The sequence below is a fragment of the Stomoxys calcitrans genome, chromosome 4 (assembly GCF_963082655.1).
Source record: "Stomoxys calcitrans chromosome 4, idStoCalc2.1, whole genome shotgun sequence".
In the NCBI taxonomy this organism is placed as follows: domain Eukaryota; kingdom Metazoa; phylum Arthropoda; class Insecta; order Diptera; family Muscidae; genus Stomoxys; species Stomoxys calcitrans.
The window spans coordinates 5,874,461-5,899,978 of NC_081555.1; the positions used below are offsets into that span (position 1 = coordinate 5,874,461).

General features: G+C 34.5%; 1 protein-coding gene across 1 annotated transcript in view; it reads right to left on the reverse strand.

Annotated features, from left to right (window-relative positions):
* Nucleotides 1–5,681: 5,681 nt before the first annotated feature.
* Nucleotides 5,682–25,518, reverse strand: part of Atf3 (activating transcription factor 3) — a 126,814-nt gene continuing 106,977 nt past the window's right edge. The window contains exons 3-5 of the mRNA XM_013245585.2: nt 22,169–22,703; nt 21,954–22,043; nt 5,682–7,299 (exon numbers count right to left, since the gene is read on the reverse strand). Coding sequence (XP_013101039.1) covers nt 5,821–7,299; nt 21,954–22,043; nt 22,169–22,372 — 1,773 coding nt within the window. The 5' untranslated portion in view covers nt 22,373–22,703 and the 3' untranslated portion in view covers nt 5,682–5,820. The remainder of the gene's footprint in view (nt 7,300–21,953; nt 22,044–22,168; nt 22,704–25,518) is intronic.

Here is a 25,518-nt window from a genome sequence, read left to right on the forward strand (position 1 = left end):
TATGGTGAAAACAGGTACCAAATAACTATGATGAACTCTCGGAGTGCGTTATAAAGCGGTATTGGTTCTCTTGCATTTAAACGGAGATCGCCTAAACGAATTCAAGTATGCTTAATTTTACGGCGCACAATCTAGATCCAAACTAGTGGTGATGTCGAATTGAAGTGGAAATGCTGAAATTCGAACTGTAGTTCATTACTTTTACTTTACTTTCATTGGCTATGAAGAACATTTGTCCCATTAGCCGAACGTAGAATAGCGTTCCATGTTCTGAAGTTCATTCGGTTAAGCTTTATTTGAACAGAAGTTCGTTAGATCAGGATGATATCTGAGATGTAGTTCAAAAGTTCCAAAATGGAAGAATTCTGGATCATGCCCGAAAAGTTCGTGCTGAAGTCCAAAAGTTTCAAATGAAGAATTTGAGCTGGTGACAGCGTCGAATAAAAGTGGAAAGGCTGAATTTTATGTCCTAGAGTTCGAACTGAATATTCCAAAGTGCCATAGGTTTTTGTTAATATAAGAAAAATAATATACATTTCGAATGACGAAATGGAAATTTTTTTACTTTAACGTGGAGCAAAGCTGATGTGATAATATTCGTGCACGGGCGCCAATAGTTAATATACTATAATTTTGTTCCACATAAAAGTTCTAAATTTTCTCTGCTTCCTTGGTTTTCCCAATAATAGAATAATTTGAAATCATATATGAAGCAATGTAATTAGAAACTTTTAATAGGAAGTTTATAATCGGGCGCCACAATAAAATTATATTTCACAATCTAATAATAACCAATATTAAAATTCCAAAAACAGTAAAACATCATAACGCGATCTTGTTATTTTCCACAAGAGAGAGAGAGAGAGAGAGAGAGAGAAAATAGAAATTTCAAAGTTTTGGGCAATTTTCATAGGTATTTTACATAGTTTTTGCTAATATTAGGAAAATTGTATACTCCTGGAAAAGTGGAATTGCAATTGTTTGCTTCAACGTTGTACAAATCTATTTTTTAATATACAAATATGAGCTTTTTCTGATATGATGATATTACGTCACGTGCTCGGGCGCCAAAAAAATCTAAAATCTATAAATAAAATGTATAAAAATTCAATCGTCATTAATGCATCATACATCATAACGCGAGCTCGCCAAAATGTCCGAAGGTTAAAGCTGAAGACAAAAATGTCTGGATAAGATGACTGCGAATTGCAAAGTACAGGGCAAACATTCAAAAAATCTCTATAGGTATTTTAGAACTTTCTGTTAATATTACGAAAGAGTATACTTTTGAAATCGTTTGCTATTGTTTGCAATTTTTTGCTTCAAATCATGCTTGAACGAATGTAATAAGAAAACTTTGAATGGGAAGCTTATGATCGGGCGCCAGCATTAATGTTATACTTCAAATCTATAAATAATAGGTATAAAAATTCAATTATCATTAATGCATCATTCATCATAACGCGAGCTCGTTGCTTACTAAACTTTCTTTACCATATTCAAATGATGCAAACTCCTGATTCTTTATGATAAAATATCACTTCTGCATTTCTAACTTTTCTATGTCTATTTTACCAAAAAGTTTCCATATTTTATATTTTACATATTTCTGTTAATATTAAAAAAAGTGTACATTTATGGAATCGTGAAATTAAAGTTGGCTGCTTCAATGTTGAAGAAATCTATTTTTTAATCAAAAATATAAGCTTTTTGTTATATGATGATGAAATTCGTGCACGTGCGCCATACTAATAATATTGTGGCAAATCCAAATATTACATTTCCTTTGCTTCCTTGTTTTTCTAAAATGAACGAATGTAATAAGAAAACTTCTTATAGGAAGTTTATGATCGGCCGCCAGCAATGAAGTTATACTGCAAAATTTATGAATAATAAGTATAAAAATTGCATCATCATTAATGCTATATACATGACTGATGTCCGAGAAGGAGCTGAGGGCCAAATGCTCGAGCTAATGAGAATTGCAATTGCAAAGTACCGGGTGAATATTCAAAAAGAATGTTCATAAGTATTAAAGCAAATATTGCACATTTGGAATCATATATAATTGAAATTTTTTGCTAAGAAGTTGCTGAAACCTTTTTCCTTACATATAAATATAAGCTTTATCTGATATGATTATTTTTTTGCACGGGCGCCAATAATTAATGTACAATAATATTGGGCAAAATTAAAGTTTGAACTGTTTGCTTGTTTTCCTTAATAATAGAAAAAATTGCAAACATACATGAACAATTGGTAGTAGAAAAATTATAATAGAAAGTATATGATCGGGCGCCAGCAAAAAATTTATACTTCGAAATCGATGGATAATAAAAAAAAAATCTTAACTCTTAATCCTTTGAAGTTACAAAATAGTTATTTTTTGTTTAGAATTTGTTTTTGTTTTATTCATTATTACGAAAAATATGGTTGATCTACACATAAACTGTTGGCGAAATAAAAACCCTATAAAATTGACTGCAATAAAATAAAGGTTTTTTGTTATGTTTTTTAATCTTAAGTTTTAAACATTTATATCTGTAAATGGTTGTAAAGCACTTGAATTCTTATAATGGTTGTTTGTAGTTTTACATAACTTTACTCCTCTAATCATTGAATGGTATTCGTTGAAATCTTGTGTAAACTATTGTAAATGAAGTATAAAATTTAATAAAAAAAAATAATTTAAAGCACTTGTTGTTGTTGTTCTTGTTGTTAAGGCCGAAAGCTTTAATCTTTTGTAAATTTCGTATTTTTATATAAGGCTGGCTTCTTTTGTTTCCTTTTGGTTTTATGTAAAAAAAGACACTTTGCTTCTAAAAGCATGAATTTCTTTTGAAAAACAATTACAAAACAGACCAAAAAAATATATTTTACACAACTAACACTTAGCTTATATTTTTGTTTGCTTGTGTCCTTGGTTTTCTTGAAATTTAAAAATATTTTTTTATTTCGATAAGTTTATTCCACAAATTGGGCTTGATTTCTCTTAAAAATACATAAGACACCTAAAGAAAAAAGTTTGCAGATAATATCTTGTTACTTGATGTTTGGTCTTATGTTGACCTTTTCATTTGTTTTTTTGTATTTTACCATAAAATAAGAGCACATTTAGTAGATTTAATGAGTTACTTTTTTGTTTCTGTTGTAAAATAGTTTTTCAGAATTTTTTTTTTAATATAAATTTCAACATTTAAGGCATAGATTTTTTGTGTTTTATTAAACTTTTTTCCGTTTTTTTTTGTTTTATTTTTTTTTTTAATATTATAGCATTTTGTTAGTCATTTATAATTAATAATAATTTTGGGGTATTTTTAAATTTTTTGTTTTGTTTTGTTTTTCTTTCCATTTTATATCACTAAATAATGAAATATCATTAAATTTTTTAGGCCTGAACTTATAAGGTAAAGCCCCTTAGGTTTACATGTAGAAGGAGAAAAGGGAAATTTTTAATATTTTCTGGGCTTTTTTATGTTTTTTGTTTTAGTTTACAATTAATCTCGTTTTAAACTTAGACTTTAGTGGGTTAATTTTGTTTTTTTTTTCCTTGCACAAATTAAAAATAATAATTACTGTTGTAGGTTCTTCAATTCTTGATTGTTGGTTGTTTGTTTTGTTTTGATTTTTTTTAATATTTTAAAGATATTGTTTTTTTACACAAATAAATTAAAACTTTTTAATGGAATGCTTGAAATTGTTTAAGACAATTTACTTTTTTTTATCTTGTTTTAGATTTTTATTTCATTTAAACAAATTGAGGTAGTTGGGCCTTGAAAAGTGTTGTAACAATAATTTCCAGTTTAAATGATTTCGTTTTCCCTTTTTTGAACATGGGAAGCCCAGAGCTGCCAAATTGACTGAAACCTATATATTCGAGGCAGGAGTAGGGTAAACACAAAACTCAGAAACAAAAAAACACTGAACACCAAACACGGACTTCAGGACCAGGGGAAGAGAAAATGTTTTTAAATAGATAAAAATTCAAAAAACATATGTTTAGACCCTACAAACAACTTTGTTTGACAATGAGGTCAAAAAGCTTTATTGAAATCTCTATGGGATCATGTTAACGACGTTAAAAAAATAGCGATAGAACTAGCAAGATCGAATATGGGAAGTCTAAGGAATTAAGAAAGTGTCGCAGAAAACAGCCATCTTGAAAATAGAGAAGTTGTATCAAAAGGTCAGAATGATTATCAGGGAAAGCAAGCTATGATAAGAGTTGGAGCTGAAGTGTACAAACTCAAAATAATGTGGGAAAATTTGACATGAAGTCCTCCAGCTATAGAGAAGATTGAACTAAAGTCCGCACGCTTGATATTTTATTTGAGAATGTGAACGAAAAAAGACGACCTTCTAAAAAGGTTCATGAGCTCTACTTGATGTCCGAGGGAACTGAAATTAAAGTCCATAGCACAATATGAGATGAGAGTTGGAACTTAAGTCGTCGAGCTCGATTTGATTTCACGGAGTTGGTGGTGAGGCCTCGTGGAGCTCAGCAAGCTGGTAGCTCATTCAAATATTGTCTTGAGCCACGCGAGCTCTTTTTTAATCCCTAATCCAGATAAGGTAAAACGATAGAACCCCAAAGCAGCATTGGACCGGCTGGGTTTCAATGCGCATTGTAAGAAATCAAGACTTTTAGGGAGAAAGCTGAATATAAATTCCTCAAGATATTTTGTAGATTCTGTGTTATCTTTCTGGTGTTATTAGGTTCAGTCTAATGTTTCTGTACCATTCTTATCATGGCAAGGTATTGATCTGAATTAAAGATTCTGAAGAGCCTGAAAACCTGTAAATGGTTAAAACCCTCCTAGATTTCATACATATCACGTGGTATTCTTTTGTTTTATAGATAACTTCCTACAAAAGAACTCACATGACTTTTCTTTGAATTTTTTGCGCAATTTTTTCCCAAAGAGTTTTTTTTCAATTATAACTCAATTTTTTGCCTATCTAGCGATGTTTCTTTCCCAACGTCACTAATAACTGACAAAAAAAGCGAAGATTTCAAGTTTGTCTAAACATATGTTGATGGAAAACTCAAGTACAATTATTAAACGGAAGTTGATAATTTGTCGGTATTTAGAGGAAATATGTATGATTATTATTAACACCTACATACACAAGATGAGAAATAAACTATTAAGGTGGGTTGGTCGGACCAATATACTAAGAACAAAAAAAAAAAAAAAACAACAAACAAAATCTAATAAAAGCAAGTTTAATGACAACGACGACGAGTCTGTATAATGGAAGACAGAAATTGCATGTATACGGTTAATTAAATATCAACAAAATGAGATAAGGGCAGAAATGAATGGAAGGGAGGAAAGACACAAGGCATAAGGAATGTGGAACGAACCGAACTACTTGAACTTGAACCAAAAGTAGGCAATTAATGTTGGATATGTGCTTTTGCTTGGAGTTGTGTTTCCCATTTTGTATTTTTTTCTGATTTTTTGGAAGTAAACGAAACCTAAGCTTAGTTAGCAGTCAGTTTTTCGAAGGGCAACCCCTTAAAAACGGAAGACGAAATCATTGCTGGTTGACTTTTAGGCCTGGTAGCGTTTGCCAACTGATCTTTAGTATCTCTCTCCACTAGCAGCGCTTTTGTTTTGCATTTTTTTTTGTTGTTGTTGTTGTTGTTTTCTTTCACTTACACTTACAAACCTGCGTTTCGTTTTCTATAAATTTCTTTTTCCACACTTTTGACCAGCAAAATTACAAAGAAAAATTACAAAAAAAATATGAAAATAATACACACGTAACTGATTGTTATAAACCTTTGAAGCGTATAGATCCAATTGTACACATTTAAGCCAAACAACCGCCGTTGGCCATGAACGCTGCCGCTACGCCGGTGTCCAAGTCAACGAAATCCGCTGCCTCGCCCGTCAGCTGGGCCAACAGATCGGCCTCGTGCAAGTAATCGTTTTTAATGGAGATTTGATCGTGGAACGATACAATGCCCGAACCATTGCCGCCCATCAGCGTGGTGGTGAAGTCCAGCAGATTGCTGCTGCCATTGGTGTTCTGCAGCAGGGTGGGCCCGCCATGATTCTGATTAACCGACTGATGGACATTGACGGCATGCTTGATGTCGACAAAGCTATCACAATTGTTTTCGAAAAGGAATCTTTCGGCCGATTGAGCTGTGGTATAGGGACTCTGCGAGTCGACCAGTTCGTTCTTGACAAATTCGGTGGCGGTGGTGGGTGTGGAGACACAGGACAGGGGGCTGGCCACGCTCGCCACACTGGCCAAGAGAGCACTGCTGTCGCCGCCATTGCTGCTGATGGGTGTGCGGCAGGTGGTGGAGGTGTGCGCCAGCGATAGGCCCAGGCCGGAGTCACAGTTTGGAATGTAATCGGCCAGTGTGTGGCCAGTGACCAGGCTGGAAGCTGAGCTGCTGAGGGCATTCTGGTGGGCGGTGGGTGTGCTGGTGGTGGTGAGATGTGTTTGTGTCTGCAGGCCCGCTATGCACATATTGCTATCCTGCGACGGTGAGTTCAAATAGCTCAAGTCCTGATGTGTGGGCGAGGGCTTGCAATAGCCATTGGGCAATTGCGTTGCCTGGTGGTGCAAGGGTGAGTTCTGCGTTAGGCTTGGAAGTTGAGATACTATTGAAACGGGATTGGTAAGAGCGGCGGCAGCAGCGGCCGCCTTGAAACCATTGCTACGTGAAAATTTGATAGTAGACATCGGTGGGATAACGGTACGTGTTGGTGTGGGCTGTTGTGAGTTACTGCTGGAGGCTATTGAAACACTGGAGCTCGCCGTGCCATTTGTGGTGGTCACGGTAACGCAATCGTCTAAATTTAGATCAGCCAAATATTTGAAAGCTGGCGATTGTAATAATTTCGAGGGTAAACATAGGCCTTCCTGATGCACACAGGATGGTTCGTGCGCTTGCAACATATCCAACAATTTGCGTCTCTCTATCTCCATGAGTCGCACCTGATTTTTCAAGTCCACATTTTGATGGTCCAACTGCTCGGCTTCTTTAATAAGATTTTGAGTGCGCTCACGTTTCTTCATGCGGCATTTGGTGGCGGCAATCTTATTGCGTTCCCGGCGACGACGACGTCTATCCTCATCTTCGGGTGTGAGGCCTTTGTTGGGGATGGTGGTCTTTAGTTCACTGTCATCATCGGTGGTGTCATCGTAGTCATCGTTGGGACGCGAACACTTGGAGAGCGGCTGTTCTGAACCGGAGCTGGAATCACAGGTGGATAATTTGCGTTTGCTTTGTATGGACAGCTTGAGACCGGCTTTGATAAGTTGTGAACAGGTCTGTAAAGGAAAAAAAAAAAGAGAAGGGAAAATTAGTAAGAGTAGGAGAAAAAAAAATGAGTTGACTATAAAGTTTTAAGAGAAAGTGGAAGAGGTTTGTGTGAAAGAGAAATAACTCTATGGGCATTAGTTTAAATATTGTAGTTGGGAAATGATTCAGACGTGGTGCTTTATAAACGGGTTGGCTTAAAAAGCTTGTAAAAGCCCTATGAAAGCTTTCAAGGTGTTTAAATTTTTGTAAAAAACTGTCAAAAGCTTGTAAACTTATAAACAAAACTCTCTGAAAGTTTTTGTAAAGGTTAATGCTTTGAAAGTTTAGTAAAGCTCTATGAAAGTTATGTGTATAAAGAATTGTGATTTGAGAACCTGTAAAAGCTCTTTGAAAGTTCCCAAGGTGAAAGTTTTTTTAAATAAGCTTTGGGGGCTTTTATAAAAGCTAATGATCCAAAAAATATCTGGAATCTTAAAAAAACATTTTTTTTTTAATTTTATTGAAGACCAGGAGGATAATATTTTTTCCTATTAAGCTTTTTAGCCAATCTGTTCCTTCAAAGCTTTTCAAGCCAAACAAAAGCTCCCGCAGATAATTTTTTAAATGTGTTGTTTAACAATTTATTGTTTTTTGTTTCTTTTCAGTGCATACTCCATCAAATAGCTGGTTTATGGTAAGTTTACTTAGTTATTAATGACTTTGCTTTGGATAACAAGTTAAAAGACCATACATCAATACATCACTGAATATGTTAAGCAAAAAAAAGCGTTTAAACTCTGATTCTAATTAAATTATTAACTTGCTAATGTTCGTTTTGCCATTTGCCTTCATTAATCATCGATTGGCGACAATTACAAAAAAGTGGTCTTGTTGAAGTACATATGGTGATTTCGCGCCAGGAATACAACTCTCCTCGCTTAGTTTTTTTTTCTCTCCGGTAACTTTAGAGGCAATAAAAGAAAGATATGGATTTTTGGCAAGCGACCCTGAGAGTTGTATTTCTACCTAGACGCCTGTTAGCCGGCTGCCAAAGCAGTCTTTTGTTAAAGTTTTAAGAAACAAAAAAAAATCGTTATAAGCTTAACTACGTCTTAAATCTGACATGTCTCCGAAACGTAAAACCCGTCTGTCACCAATAACCAAATCCGTAGAAAACGCAAGATTTTTATTTTGTACTGCTGTTTTGTTGTTTTTTAGATTTTTTCATAAGTCTGTATATCGGTGGCAGCAGCCGTATAGAAGAATTGAAATGAATTAAGCAGGCAGACGGACAAATGGACGAATAGCCTGGCAATCAGGCACATATTTGAGTCGATATGTTTTTATTTTGTATTTTTTGATTTTACTCTTTTTGTATAATTTGTGTGCCTGTGATTGCTGGATACCTGTGATTTGCGCTTGTATGGCCAAACTTGGTAACTTGCCCAAGATGTTTTTGGGATCACACGTTGGGTTTGCATGATTTTACACACAAGAAAAAACAATCACAATTACTCTGTCGCGCATTGGTGGCTGCCAAATTGTCAATGGTGGCCAAAAAGCCCAGTGCGATTCTCTAAATGTCAAAACGCAAAACTACAAAATTGCCTCGATTTAAAAGCCATGATAATCTGTGTAATTCTCACGATAACAAAAATTGGTTAATAACTAGAGTTTTATGTTACAACACCACTACCATAACCATCAATGCCAAAACTACTGTTGAGTTAGGCTATGGATGAGATTTTGATGTAATAATACAAAGAGGTACAGTGACTTAAACAAATGGATAGATATTTTGTAGTCAAGGTTCTTTGGTCTAAAGTGTTGAAATTTGATCATGGTGTCGTATGATTATTATAATTAGCAGACCCTGAACGTATAACAAATATTAATTCATGTTCTTTAGTTTATATTACTTATACGCTAGATAAAAATTAAATGCAGAAATTTAAACGAAGAATTTTAACTAAATTTTTTATAGAAATACAAATTTTACTTAAAATTTCCTAAAATTTTAATAGAAATTTAAAAAAAAATGTCTTTACTTTAGAGATGAATATATTTTTTGGCATATCTATCGTAATCTACTCCTTCGTACCTTTCATTTGATATCCATATTGTCTATGTTACCTGGGTTAAAAATTCTCAAGACCCTTTCGGCCCTTGCCGGGTTAAATTTTTAGACATGTTTTTCAATATTCGTAAACTACTCGACAATACTTTTCATTTGATACCCATATTTCCTAGGTTTGACCACTTCCCCCCAAGAGGGGATTTTGGACCCTAGCGGGGCCCCGGAACATTTGCCCCAAAAACGGACTACAGATTAGAGCTGGCAAAATATCGATAATTTATTTTTGGTCTAAATATCGATTCATATTTTTCCTATCGACTTAAATTTGGTTTTATTCGGTCTGTGCATTGATATTGCTGCTTTATAAACCGATATTCTAATTTTTATTGCTCATTTTCCTTTGAAATATAGGTGATGGTAAATTAATGATAGTATCGATACTATCGATATTCATTATTATAAACATCTAAAATATCGAAATTTACGATTATCGATAGTTTGGCAGCTCTATTTCAGATTCGTGCTTCTGGGGTCAAGATTTCGAGGGTGCAAAAAAATAACAAATATCGGGGATACACCCTGTAAAGTGTATTTCCCCTTTTTAAGAAAAATTTCTTAGTTTATAGAAAATTTTACTGATTTAAAAAATCTTTATCTCGTCTAAAAAAATGTTGGAAATTTTTTTTTGTAGATTTTAAAAAGAAATAAATTTTTGACGAAAAAAAAACCAAAGTGCGTTTTTATATTTAGATTTAATTTTTCTACTTTGAATAAAATGTTATTTAAATAAGATAAATCTTTTAATTTTTTGAAATGTTTTCTTGCCTTAAATAAAATTTTACTAAAAACAAAGCGCAATATTTTTGAGCTTTTTTCTATTCTTCTTCAATTCTTTATGCAAGAGATATTCTTTTGAAGTAAATTTGACCAAATTTAAAGAAAATTTTACCAATTTAAAGAAAATTTTTACTATTTTGAAGAAAAATTTCCTTATTTAAAGAAATTTTTCTTTATAAGAAAAAAATTTTTCTTATTCAAAGAAAATTTTTACTTGATTTCCTTAAAAATCTTTTTCTATTTTCATGATTTTTCCTTAAAAATTTAGTTTTACCCACTGTTTATCTTTAACGAGATAAATACTCAATTTTGCTTCACATTGTTTCAACACCCAAACAATGCCAAGATTTAATATCACCGTGAAGAGACACTCCCTAAATATGACATTAATACTTAAAAGGCAAGGAATGAACAACAACAATAACGCCAACAACAGCAAAAAAAAAGAAGATGAAAACATTCAAAACCCTTTTGCGGCATAACTGTATGTCACCTGACATACTAAAATGAAATAAATTCGCCACAAAAACGAAACATTCATCCCAGGACGGACAGTTAGCTAAATAAAATATGGCAGGAAGGCGGGACGGAATGACAGAGATACGCACACAGAATGGTGGCCAGCATAAAACGCGTGTGCATTATCAATTCAAAATCAGAGGAGTAACCACCAATTTGGTGGCCTACAAATAAACATTTCAACCACAAACTCCTAAAAAGCCTCAAAATGTTCGTAAAACCATCATAAAAAGACAAAAAAAAAAACGAGCCAACAAACGAATAAAATGAAAAATGTTGTTAAATCATTTTTTTTGAAAAAATCTTGATCACGCATTCGTTTCATTGGAAATGTAAACAATTCCAAAAGCGACGAACAAGACAACATATAGAGGCGGCCACAGCTATATGCCATTGCCACATCAGAATCGGCAGCAAAAGCAAAAGCAGCAGCAGCAATCGCAGCCACAGCCGCATATTGTCAAGTGTGACCTACATTTAAGGCAGTCACTCACTTGCAATTCCATTGATTTACTTACTGCAACTTGCTCTAGGTAAAACTTGCAGGCTGTTTGTCTGCTTGTTGCTCCGCTAGGCTGTCCATGTGCTGCTCTAAACTCTATGGTGGGTGGAAGTTATTGTTTGTGTGGTTACACAAAGTGAGAGTGAGTGCCACCTTATACGGAAATGTCTTGTCTTGTCTTTTGTCTGCTGCATGTCTTCCCAGCGACAGGAGGGAAACCAAACATCAGCAACAGCCCCATTGAAACTTCATTGTTTTTTGTTTTGGTTTTGTTGGACTCTGCATGGCTGGCTGTTGCTTTTGGCAGTCAGGCAGGCGTTTTTAAGATTTATGCATTTTATTGAAAAAATTGAAAGTTTTGTATGCCCCCGTCTCGCACCATATGTTGCTGCTGATGGTAGTTGGAAGCAACGAAAATTGATTATTATTGTTATTTGTTTTTTTTTCGAATTTTCACCTCTTTTCCTTTTGTCTGCATTTTGTCCATCTCCCTGGGATATTGTGAATCTCAGTTATTCATAAATATTCAATTTTAAATCGCTCGTTTGTATGCGTAACCAGTGAGTGGCATTTGTATGACCACTATAGACAGCAAAAAAACAAATATAATTCTCCTACTCGTTTTGACAACCAGGAGATGAGATACACAGAGAAAAAAAATTTTATTGGTTGGGTAGAAAATATGTTGTGTAGCTCATTCATACATATATGTCATAGACATTTTTTTCTAGATTTTTTTAAATTATTTTTTTAAAATTTTTTTTAAATCCTTTGGCCTAATTGAGACAACTATTGATTCTCAGTGTACCCATTTACCATTTTTCCTTCTTCCCTCAACCATAAAAATAAAATTCAAAGGTGCATAAATAAAGTTAATTGTCTTCAAGAAAATGCAACAAATCATCCATGAATAAACCAGGCGGGGAATGACTCTTTTTGCCCTTACAGACCTCAAGACTACTGTGGGATTACTCCTCCACTTGACTGTGTGACTGTGAAGTGGCACCGAGCTACTGCATGTTATGCATGCACGTCCATGATAAGTGGTTTATTGATATGACCTTTTTGGTTATATAGAAATCAAGACCTATTTGTTTGGCAGTGGTACCCTTTTCACATTTTCTTGCCTTAAATGATCTACACCAATGATCGATCGATCGATCATCATGGCCATGGTATATTGTCACCAAACCACAGCCATATGGCTGGCAGGCTGGCTGGCTGGCTGGCCATCCATAAGTCGATCGGCCACTGTGGGTGTGTGTGTGCATTGTTGTGTAACGCCGCAAAATTATATTCCAGAAATAATCCATAAGGGTGAGTCTAAATTTTTGCCGCCTAGTTGGTTTGAAAAAGAATAATAAAGCAACAGGTGCCGATGGTTTGCCAACTATGCTGGAAAAGCTGTTATCCAAATTGTTGACATCTGGCATCGGAACATATAAAGAATAAGGAAACCCTACTCTGCAGAAAAAAAAAACGCAAAAAGACATACCATAAAGCAGCAGGTACCGATGGTTTGCTTCTTAAATGCGCATATGAAAAGAATATTTATCCAGCTTTTAATACGCAGTTATGTGGATATCCTCGGTCTAATTCCTAATCAAAGTTGTTGGTTAAGGTCTTCCCAGTAGGATAAAGAATAATAATAATACAACAGGTGCCGATGGGTTTCCATTTTAGCTATGAATGCATATTTCCCAAACTTCTGATATCGGCTAAAATTATATTCCAGAAATAATCCTTAAGGGTGAGTCAAAATTTTTGCCACCTAATTGGATTGAGAAATAATAATAATAACAATGTAAGCTTGCAGTGGCGACGTATATAATCCAGAGCCAATCCATCAGAAGGGAATGGAGAGTATTTCGCCTATTTGAGTATGTTGCCCAGCAAGCATGTTATAACAACAGGTGCCGATGGTATGCTTGCAGTGGCGACGAATATAATCCGGAACCAATCCTTCAGAAAGATCGGGAGAGTATTTCGCCTATTTCGAATCAAAAATAATAAAGCAGTGAGTACCGATGGTTTGCCAGCAGAAGTGAGGGTATATATTTGTTTTGAAGTTATTACATTCGATAACAGCAGCGTTGAAGATATTCTACAACTTAACTCTTGTAATGGTACTTTAATTATTCTAGATGGCTATACGTAATGGTAGTAAGGCAGCAGGTGCGGTTGGATTGCTAAATTAGCTGAAAATCTAGAAAATATATTTTTCCTAAATTTTCCAATGTAGTATTAGCGGCAACGTAAATATGATTAAAACAATAGAACAGGACGCAATATGGCAACAGGTGCCGATGGGTTGCCATCTTAGCTATACAACCTTTTTTCCAAAACTCTTATATCTGGCAAAAGCAACGAAACATATATTCCTGAAGTTATCCCTTGATTTGTGAGAGGCCAGCTGAAATGAAGAAAAATAAAGCAGCAGGTGCCGATGGATTGCCAGCTGAGCTGAAGAGACCTTATTCTCAACTTTTGGCATTAATCATTTTAAGTGGTCATATTGAAATTTCTGAATATATGAGTAATAAGGATAGGTCTTTAGTAATATTTATTGCTCATATGACCTAGTATTTAAATATGCACTTTTCATTAAAAATTTATTTTTTTTTCAAAGAAATTTATAAAACTTTCCATATAATTTACATGGTTCCTTGGTTATGACATGCCTGCTAACAAACAGATGTTGCGGTTGTGCATTTGAATATGGTTGAATAATTTTAAAAATTTCTTTCTCTTATTGCTGCTATTGGTACTGCTACCGCTGTTGGTACTGGTACTGGGTGTTATTTTTGTTTTGCTAACATACATTTCTTCACGCTCATGAAACAATATTTCCAATATTTGCTCAGCAATCTACCGACAGGCAAAATATTTTTTAAGTATTTTCAGACAAAGTTAATAATTTGTAGCGGTTTCCGCACGAAGCAAAATCAATATTTGGACGCTTAATTAACACTATGTTGTTGAAAAAGAGCAGAAGTTAAGAAAGAAAGAAAACAATCCAATTGCTTGCTGCTGTTTTATATATATATGCAAATTTCATACATAAAGTAATAGCAGGCTGTTTTGGCTTAACCCCCCTCCAAAAAAGAAAAATACTCCATTACCGACAACATTTATAAAATGCAGGCAAGGCATCTACGTGTTGTCAAGTAACTTTTAGCACTCCTATAGCAAAACAACATCACTGTCCCAAAACCCCATGTGAACGTATCCAAAAAAAATAATAATAATAAAACAAACAAATAAAAAGTCCCTCGCCCCCCTAAAAGGAGACTCTGAGAAAAGCCTTATCAATCCCCCAAAAACTTAAATGCCTCAAAATAACATAAACAACTGTCAAAAAAATTGCCTGCTGTTCACTCTGATGAATATTGGACAGCGTCGCCGATGATTAAGTGAATTTTGAGGCGCTAATTATGGTGCATTCTGTTACAATTTTTCTTTAAAAATGTTGGTGAACTTGCAGCGTAAAGTGAATCAGCCAACCAAATCATCATTATTTAAACAATTTACGAATTGTGTACAATTCTCAAGAAATAAGGGTGAAGCTTATTCGGCATAGTTATTGCTTTAATAAATAATTCCGAATTTCTTACATTTCGGAGAAGTCATTTATGCACACTTCATTGCCCAAAGAAAGGCTGTGCAAATTCCTAGATTGTGAAAAATTAATTTTTAATGATTATATCAAAAAATATTTCGAAGGGGAAACAGAATTTAGGACAATGATTTGCATATGCTTGACTTTAAGCAATTTTGAGTAATTATAGTTTTGTGAAGGCTAATTAAGGTCAAGGAAATTTTTTATAGGCTTTATGAGGACCCCTTTTTTATCAAGTATGAAGATTAATTGTGGTCTATTGAATTTCATACAAGGTTTTAAGAATGTTTTGTCTCCTATCTTAAACTTGACATTTTAAGATAGGAGACAAAACACGACAATGATGATTTCCTTCATGACTGGGAAGCACTAAAGTAAGCAGCAAGTTTTCCTAAATTGTGCTAGAGAATAACCATGTTTTCTTAGATTGGTGAAGATTGCTCTTCTGAGGTTTTGCATTATCCGAGAGCCAACATGCGGCACTGCATTACCCGGTTATCACTAAAGTAAAAAAGAGTTTGAAGTAGGATTATTCTAAATTGTGCTAGAAATATTTTTTGTAGAGAAAATCCAAGTTCTCTCAGAAGAAAGCTCTTCTGAAGTTCTGCCTTATTGGAAGAGCAATATACTCGTACAGCACTGCTGGTTATCTGCATTACCTGGCGGCACTGAGGTAAGCGTTAATAGAGTTTTTAACCTTGGTGAAACTCTTTTTGTGGGAAAAATACCAAGCTCTGTAACAGAAAAGATAGGATAGATGTTGTTGTGCATTATCCAGACAACACTGCTTTTATACTGCATTACCCGTAAGCGCTAAGGTAAGCAGTGGTTATAAATATAATTTTTGAAAAATTTCGGGTATCAGTTATTTGTGAATTTTGTAATCAAAAATTTAAGTTAAATCTTTATTATCATTCCATCTTCCGATCAAAAAATAAAAGTCAGACTGCTAAGGCTCTGCATTACCCATAGAGAAAATATCATCTCATTAACCCATTAACTCTGAAAGCAAGTGCGTAGCCAGGATTTTATTTTTGAGGGGGAGTCATATACCAACTACAAAACAATAATAAGTACGTATACGCGCCAACATTTAAAAAATTATTTTACTTTAGTTGCTCTTGACAGAACATTTGTTTCACTAGCCAAATGTAGAATAGCATTCCAAAAGCCTCGATCTTCTGCGCTCATTTTATAATCTCTGACACCAAGTTTCGATGTGTCTCCCACCACTTGATCTTTCTATCGGGCTTTTGGTCGTCCCGGTTTGAGTGTGAGTGTTTGCCTTCGAAAGACTTCTTTGCTGGTGCTTCTTCATCCATTCTGTCAACATGACCTGGCCAACGCAGCCGTTATATTTTGATACGTGTTACTATGCGAATATTGATTCGAATCATTACCTTGTTGCATCAGAGGTTCGTACCCGTTTGAACAGTGCGAGGAAAGTACGATCTGACACTGCACGGATGGCATCGGCATACTCCACTCGACTGACCCAACTGCTTGATGAAAGCATTCCTTGTTCCGATGACATAATGGCGCAGTGGCAAACCATGTCCCACTCCATGGAAAATGCCGCGAAATCCGTACTTGGGTACCGGAGGAATCGGAGGGATGCTACTGAAGCCAAGAATGCGGCATGCAGAGAAACCCTGCAATCAGTAGCAACGGGCCAGATGAAGGAGAGGTATCGGGAGAAAATGAGAGAGGAGAAACGTCCATTCCTCCGAAAGAAAAAGGAAATGGAAAGTCGTGAGTATGAGCGATTTGAGATGTATAGGAGTCAGAGTGACGTCCGTGAATTCTACCAAAGTATTAAACATCAAACCGATGGCTTTGGTGCAGGCACATCCTCCTACAGAGACAAAGAAGGAAATCTGGTAACTGAAACAGATAGACTGCTGAGAATATAGAAAGAACATTTTACAAACTGCTAGTGTCCGACGATGGCAGCGAAGAGGATACCGCAGAACCAATCTCTGATGATGGTATAGAATGTTTACCTCCCAGTCAAAATGAAGTCCAAGTAGCAGTGACCCAACTGAAGAACAAGAAGGCAGAAGGAGCCTCAGTAAGAAATACTTCAAACTTGGTGAAGATACAGTGATGATGCAAAAGCTAAGAGACACTGCTGATGCAAAAATTCTTTAGCATTCTTATTCCCCTTTTCATTGAGCTTTACTTAAGTTTTAAGACTTTTTTCTTGTCACTCGAAAACTAATTCAATACATTGAAGTGTTTTATTTTTTATTGTTGTGTTGAAACGCATGACTAATAAATTGTTTTCCATTAATCATACGTCTGTGGAAATTTATGGTAAACAATTTATTATATTGTTTATTATATATTTGTTATTTTTGACACCTTTGAATACATTTAAAATTGTTTTTTACAATTTTCATTCTAAGTTCTATACAGCCCTACGGTTTAGTAAAGTTCTAAGTCCGACTTTTTTTGAATTCAATATAAAAAAATATTGCTACTGGCAACTTGTTCCATTGATTCTATTGCAAACTGTACTCGTATTTGGAATGATACAAATGAATTGTATTTATAAGTTTTTTTCCCCATCACGAAACATTTCAACACTTTTATATTTTTTATGAATTTTTCATATAAGAATTTCAATAAAAGTCGAAACAAAAAAGCAAATACTAATAATAAAATCCTAACAACAGGCACAGCCGTTTGCACTAACCACAAACATCAATAATTGTGAAATTTGCATTTTACTTTGAAAATCAATAATAATTAAAATCATTTATTTATGACATTTAACAATTTATCTGTCTAAAAACGAGAAACGTTTACAAACGGATATCTAAAGAAAAGGGGGTTGGTTAGGGGTTAAATGCATCTGGAGGGGAGTTTGCTGTATGGTTGTCGGCCAAACAGATGCTTTATGTGGTGGCCAGTAGGCCAGCAAGCATACTAGGTATATGACGCACATTTCTCTGTAGCATCTCGCCAACGCCGCAAGTGAATTTGAGCAGTGTGAGCTGCCTCACATCTCTTGTCGCCTTTTTTTCAAACTTGTGAGAATTATGAAAATTATTAAAAGTGTGATGTGCCACGCCAGAATAGAAACTGGCAGGCAACAGCATCATTAAGGCCAATGTCGATGTATTTAAATGTTGCTATTGCTATTATTTCCAACGTTTTTTTATTCGTTCTCTGTGTATGTATATAATGCACATATGTGTTTTGTTATGTTTGTTTGTAGATCATTTGATGTTTTTGCGGTTTTTGTGTGTGTGTTTTTTTTGTTTGCTGCGACTTAGTAATCTACGACAACGAGTGCGTCTGTTGCTGCTATTTTGCATGATGCACGCATTTAACTGTCAGTTTTATGACATTTTACAATTTCAATTTGTTCTTCTCTTTTTCTTGCCATTGGTGTGTGTGTGTGCGTGGCAATTGATTGCGCGTAAGCCATGCGAAGGAGGCAAACAAAAGAACATAGTCCAATTTGGATATTGCCACATACAGTGAGAACAATGAAACTAAGGTTAAGGATTAAAGTAAAATTAGGAAACTTCGATGCAGTGGAGGCCTTTAAATCTAATATTAGCCATATATGAAGCAAAAAATTAAGAAAATAGACCATTATAGTCAAAATAGATTTGAATTTTTATTTAACGATTTATTAATTTCTATACTTGGTTGCGTATAAGTATTTTTAATAGAAAACCACTGTTGCGTATGAGTAATGATTTTCTATACTTCATACGCAAAAACAAGATTTTGTACCCCTCTTCATAGGAATGGGTAAGACTAGTTTATCTTAGGTAAGAGTGGCAGACTCACTTAGACAATTTTAAGTCCATTGTGATACCATAGTAGCGACAGACCATGGCTTCTGTTGGGAATCGAACCCACGACCAGCTCAGCTACCAGGGCACCCACATTATGTTATATGTAAACCCTTGAAATAGGGATCAGCGAACCTATGAAGTTTATTGCCCACATTCACAAAAAGTAGCGTTAATGTGGGCTTATTTGACAGATTTTTTTATAGAACTGTCAAAAAAACCTACTATAAAGCGGTTTTTAGTTTCGTGAATCGTGGTTTATATATATATATATATTCATAGTTTTCTACAAATTCGACTTTATGGTATTTTAAGTGAATGTCTTATTTAGTTTCGCCTGAACGAACATAGGCGTCCGTTTCAATTAATGCACAGATACTTCTTACTAATGTAGGTCTTTTGGAGTTGTATGTGGTTCAATATGACCAAAATTAGAATATAGCTCCTATAGAAATCATGTGGCTCTCTGCTCCTCATCAAGCGGTGAGTAAAAGTCAATATGGTGCTAGAAACAGTTAAAGGTATTCGAGTCTTAGAGCCCAGCGGATTAGATCATAATGATACAGACATGTAAACAACACATCTAGGATCTGTCCTTGGATCCATTTTCCCTTGGATTCATCAGTTCATTGACCGAGTTTCAACAATCTTTCCTGGTAACTATTTTTTTTAACTTACTAATTGTCTTCGACTTCATCCCTTCTCGTATAAATTCGTCTTTATATCTTCCAGCTTAAATTTCTCAAGAAAACGAGCCCTGAGCTGGAGTTCGCAACCCCACATTATTTTCATCTTATCTTAGAATACCATTTTTCTTTAAGACCTCCTTTGTCCAACAGTTTGCTTGTCCATTTCTGTGTTCATTCAACCTCGAGCTATTTTCTTTAGGATTTAGGGATTCTGATCAAGAGTTAATTTTCTTTAATCCCCTTATTAATGGCTTTTTAATTTCTGCAGTGCTTGATCCTACCGAACGTTTAGATATACTATATTTGGGTCTATCGACCTTTAAGTCGATGTGCCGTAAAATCTTGAACTCATTTTTTCATTCAGTCCGTTTTAGGGCATTCAGTCCTCCTATATAGCTATTTGGCAATCCATCTTTCCCTGAAGTTACTGCTTTGATTTTCATCGCTCTGCACATCAAATACGCTTATTTAATGGTTTATCATTCATTTAGGCACATTAAGTCTACATTCAGTCCTCATGTCCAGCCATTTGCTTAAGTATCTGCCTTAAAAGTTTTTTCCTTGATGTCTATCACCCGTCTAAGATATTTTGACCTTCGTTAAACGATTTTTATCTTTAATAAAATGTTAAGAATTTATTATACTTCATATTAAGATGAAAATTGCTTAATATCAAGTAAAATATTTTTCGCAAAAGAAAAAATTTCCCTTATAAACAAAATTGGGCATCCTTACCTTAGGGTAGGTTGAAAAGAGGGTGCAAATATTAATCCGCCCCATGCCACTTTGGACATACACCTAAGCCAGTAATCGGCTTGTTGTGCGCTCTAAAAACTATAAAGGAACCTCTAAAAAGAAATGTTTAAGTTACGAATTCCGTGCTACTTACAAAATTCTTAATTGTTTTCAATACCACTCCCCTAACTTAGTTTATGACTGGTATTATGCATCCACCTAAGTGCCGGTATCTGTTAGGCGCAAAAGCCGGCCAATGACAAAGGAAATGCTCCAACATCTCATCATCTTCTTCGCATGCCTTACATATGTTATCACTTGCCGCACCGATTTTACATAAGTGAGCTCGTAGTCCTATGTGTCGCGTTATAATACCAATAGCTATACTGACCTCCTTCTTCCTTCCTTTCAGTAATAGCCTCGTCTTCTCACGGCCTGGATCCCCTCATAGGATTTTCGCCAACGATACTTTGAATTTCATAAAAAGACATTTGTCTTTAAAACAGGAAATTAAATACTATACAAAAATTGTCTATAATTATCCTAATGACAAGTATTATATCTTTCGTCAAAGGCAATTTTCTCTTAAAAACAAAATTAGACATAATTAAATTTAGTTTTTTTTACACAAAAATATATGATAAAAATGCCATGATATCAAGTAAAATATTTTTCCTTATAGAAAAATTTTCCTTAAAAATAAAGTTGGGCATCTTTAAAATTAAGTCCTTATCTTTAGCTTACATCTTTAATATTATTATTCAGTCTACTTTCAATAACTAACTTAACACTAACTACTCAGTGTACTCAGTACACTAACTAAATTCAAAGATATCAAATATTCTTTCTAAGGAAGATTTTCCTTTTGTGAATTATGTTTTAATTGAAAATAAGAAATTTTGGTCTTACAGTGTATTGTCATATATCCTTACTCGGTACACTAACTAAATTCAAAGATGTCAAATATTCTTTCTAAGGAAGATTTTCCTTTTGTGAAGTATGTTTTTATTGAAAATAAGAAATTTTGGTCTTAAATTGTATTGTCATATATCCTTATATTTCTGTTTAAAAGACAAATGTCTCTTAATCAAGGGCAAAATATATCAAATTTCAAAACAAATGGACTCGAAAATGTTAAAGATGCAAGCTAAAGATGAGTACTTTATTTTAAAGACGCCCAATTTTATTTTTAAGGAAAATTTTCCTATGTGGAAAAATATTTTACTTGATATCATGACATTTTTTATCATATATTGTAGTATAAAAAACTAAATTTAAATATAAATTTTGAATATCATTCACAATTTTTTTTTTAATTTTTGTTCAAATAGTAATTTATGCCCTCAGCCATCTATATAGTCCAATGCAAATATTTTCAAGTTAATTTGTCCTAGAATCCAAGGCTCTTTTTCTTTCTCCCTCTGAAAAAGAGTAGGTAAATCTAAGTTTTCCCTTCTAACCTTGTTTTTCATTTCGTTTCGTTTCCAACTACTGCTTATCTCTTCTTAGACTTTATTTCCCAAAACTTAAGCTACTATTATCTGATATTCATTGCATTTGCCCAATACCCACTGTATGTATATACTAAAGCAAATTGTCTTCACGCCTTCTACAACTAACAGCTTAGTCGGATGCTCGTAATAATAATACAAAAAAAAAAAACAGAAAAAAGAACGCCAAAACGTTGGCCGCCCCGTTGAAGCGTGGGCGCTTTTGGCAAGCGTCTCCAATTAAATGGCACCATTTCGGGTTTATTTTGTGAATGAATAAAATGAGTTGTGTGGCAGTGGCCAACATCAATGAAATTATGAGTAATACTATGGTTTACATTTTTTCTCTATATGTATGTACGGTTGTCTAATTACTATGGCAAATTACATTAAGCAGGCTTACCTGTTGTACACTCGGTGTAAAATTTGTGGCAGCAGGTGAATCCAAAGGTGTTGAAGAGCTGCTGGAATGGCAGCTGTCCTGGGAGATATTCTAAATGAAATGAAAATAAAAGTAAGAGGAAACAAAATTAACATAATGCAGGGAAGGCTTGGGAGAGAGAAAGAGAGTTGGAAAATTTATGCTTGGGGATTGAGGGAGTATTCGACTGAACTCACCTGTGTGTTGGCTATAAAATTACGCATCGTCACCGAGGCTGGTGTTGAGGCTGAGGAATTGTTGCCGTTAAAATTATAATTATCCAGAGGATTTGTCATGGCAATTAGAGAATTGAGAATTTCAGGTGTATTGGGCTTGGAGCATAGACCTCCATTGCCTTCCACACCCAACAGCGACGAGGCAGGTATATTTAAATTAAACATATTAAGGCTTCCCCAAGTAAATTCTAAGCGTTAAATTAAATATCAAAAAGTTAAGGAGGACCTTTGCTCTTCCACTGGCTTTGTTTTACCAATTACAATAATTTTGTTTTTTCTTTACAAGCTAATTTTGTTTGAAACACTTATTAATTAAAATCACAGTTTAAGGCCTTCGTTACGAATTTTCTTCTTCTTTTAAGCAAATGAAGTGAAGCAACTTCAAATGTTTGTAGTAATTTGGAAATTTCAAATTACTTTACGGTTGGGGGGGAGTTTTTGTGTGTTTAAACATGTGCTGCATTGACAATCCATTACCAACAAAGCCCCCAAAAAACTGCAATGAAAGTGAGAAGAAAAAAGAAGAACATTAGATATTTTATAAAAATTGAAAGAAAAAATAGCTACAATTAGAAACTAGGGAATTGGTTCAAAATATACATGTGTATACTCGTATGTACTTGGTGTTCTTGAGAAATAATTGAAATTTATGTGTTAAATTGTTGCTGCTTAATTATATAGAATATTTAATCAAATCAATTAAACAATTAATGCCATGCATTTGGAGAGCTAATAGGCAAGCGAGTGTGTGGACTTTTGTTTGTTGGTATTTATAATGTCTGTCCTTAAGTTCAGGCGTCCGTCCGTTTATCCCTCCCTCCTAACATCTATTCTTGTCATAAGGTGTGGTGTTTTGTTTTTTGGGTATTTTTCGTTTCGCATTTAACCCCCATAATGACTTTTTTATACATCAGAAAAAAGAAAAAAAAAATTATAACAATTCCTATCCCAACTTACGAGTATATACAAAAAGAGACAGACCATCACCACTATATGGGGTATATAGAATGCCAAGGCATTCTTACACATTTTCGTTTTAGTTTTTTGTTTTTTCATTTTCATTTCTTATTTTTTGTTGCTTTTTTTTGGAAGCGCAAACATACCAAAAAACGTAGCACAATACAATGCCCAAAAGTTGAACATGTTCAAGTAGTGGCATACGGGAACCATAATAAAAAGTCATAAATCATAATTCTTTTCGGTTTCGTGTCTTTTTGGACCCCTTCCCCCATCGCCCTCCCCCTCGATTCATTACTTCTTTAAGAGCTCTGCCATGGAGGAAGAAATAGACAGGCATAAAGCATCTAAACTTTAAATGGAACACTAAGGCTCAAGAATGCTTAAGTAACAATAAATGGGATGGAATGGCAATAGCAAAACAAAAAAAGAACAACTTTTTAATAGAATTATATAGAAAACGTCCAAAAAAAAACAGCCATTACTGCTGGTCGTCGTTGTCGTCGTCGTCGTCGTCTTAGAAGAAGAAGATCTAAGAAAAACCACATGTTATGGGAATTATGGACGCATTATAATTGATGTGAGTGAAGATAAATTCCGAATTTAACTAGTGGAGACACAAACCACTGACTTAACAGTCCTCTGTTACTGCCATTAGCAGACCACTGTTAAGGAACTTTGTAGGCAATTAATTAATTTTAAAAAAAGTATTTGTTCATAAAAATTAAATTTCAAACACACAAAGACCAAAAAAAGATTTAGAAAATAATAAGGTGATCCAACACTAAAATTTAGTTTCCTGAATAACCGCAAGGTGTACTAACAAGATAAAGAAGATTGTAAAATTCATTGATCCACTGTGCACAAATGGAAAATAGTAAGGCGATGAGACCGGCATCAAACGATAGCTAGGGAAGCCTAGTTTCCTATACATATGCAAACATTTTCCAAATAATCGTCTAACTATCGAATTTTAGGCAAAAACTTGAAAAAATTACCCAAAAAACTGAAAAAGTAAATTTTGCGTGAACCACTGTGCGAAAACGGAAAATAGTAAGGCGATGAGACCGGCATCAAACGACAGCTAGCAAAGCCTAGTTTCTCATACATATGCTCACATTTTCCAAATAATCGTCTAAATATCGAATTTTAGGCAAACACTTGAAAAAATTACCCAAAAAACTGAAAAAGTAAATTTTGGGTGAACCACTGTGTAAAAACGGAAAATAGTAAGGCGATGAGACCGGCATCAAACGACAGCTAGGGAAGCCTAGTTTCTCATACATATGCTCACATTTTCCAAATAATCGTCCAACTATCGAATTTTAGGCAAAAACTTGAAAAAATTACCCAAAAAACTGAAAAAGTAAATTTTGGGTGAACCACTGTGTGAAAACGGAAAATAGTAAGGCGATGAGACCGGCATCAAACGATAGCTACGGAAGCCTAGTTTCCTATACATATGCCCACATTTTCCAAATAATCGTTCAACTATCGAATTTTAGGCAAAAACTTGAAAAAATTACCCAAAAATTAAAAAAAGAAATTTTGGGTGAACCACTGTGTGAAAACGGAAAATAGTAAGGCGATGAGACCGGCATCAAACGACAGCTAGGGAAGCCTAGTTTCTCATACATATGCTCACATTTTCCAAATAATCGTCCAACTATCGAATTTTAGGCAAAAACTTGAAAAAATTACCCAAAAAACTGAAAAAGTAAATTTTGGGTGAACCACTGTGCGAAAACGGAAAATAGTAAGGCGATGAGACCGGCATCAAACGACAGCTAGCAAAGCCTAGTTTCTCATACATATGCTCACATTTTCCAAATAATCGTCTAAATATCGAATTTTAGCCAAAAACTTGAAAAAATTACCCAAAAAACTGAAAAAGTAAATTTTTCCAAATAATCGTCCAACTATCGAATTTTAGGCAAAAACTTGAAAAAATTACCCAAAAAACTGAAAAAGTAAATTTTGGGTGAACCACTGTGCACAAATGGAAAATAGTAAGGCGATGAGACCGGCATCAAACGACAGCTAGGGAAGCCTAGTTTCCTATAGATATGCAAACATTTTCCAAATAATCGTCCAACTATCGAATTTTAGGCAAAAACTTGAAAAAATTACCCAAAAAACTGAAAAAGTAAATTTCATCGCCTTACTATTTTCCGTTTTTACACAGTGGTTCACCCAAAATTTACTTTTTCAGTTTTTTGGGTAATTTTTTCAAGTTTTTGCCTAAAATTCGATAGTTGGACGATTATTTGGAAAATGTTTGCATATCTATAGGAAACTAGGCTTCCCTAGCTGTCGTTTGATGCCGGTCTCATCGCCTTACTATTTTCCGTTTT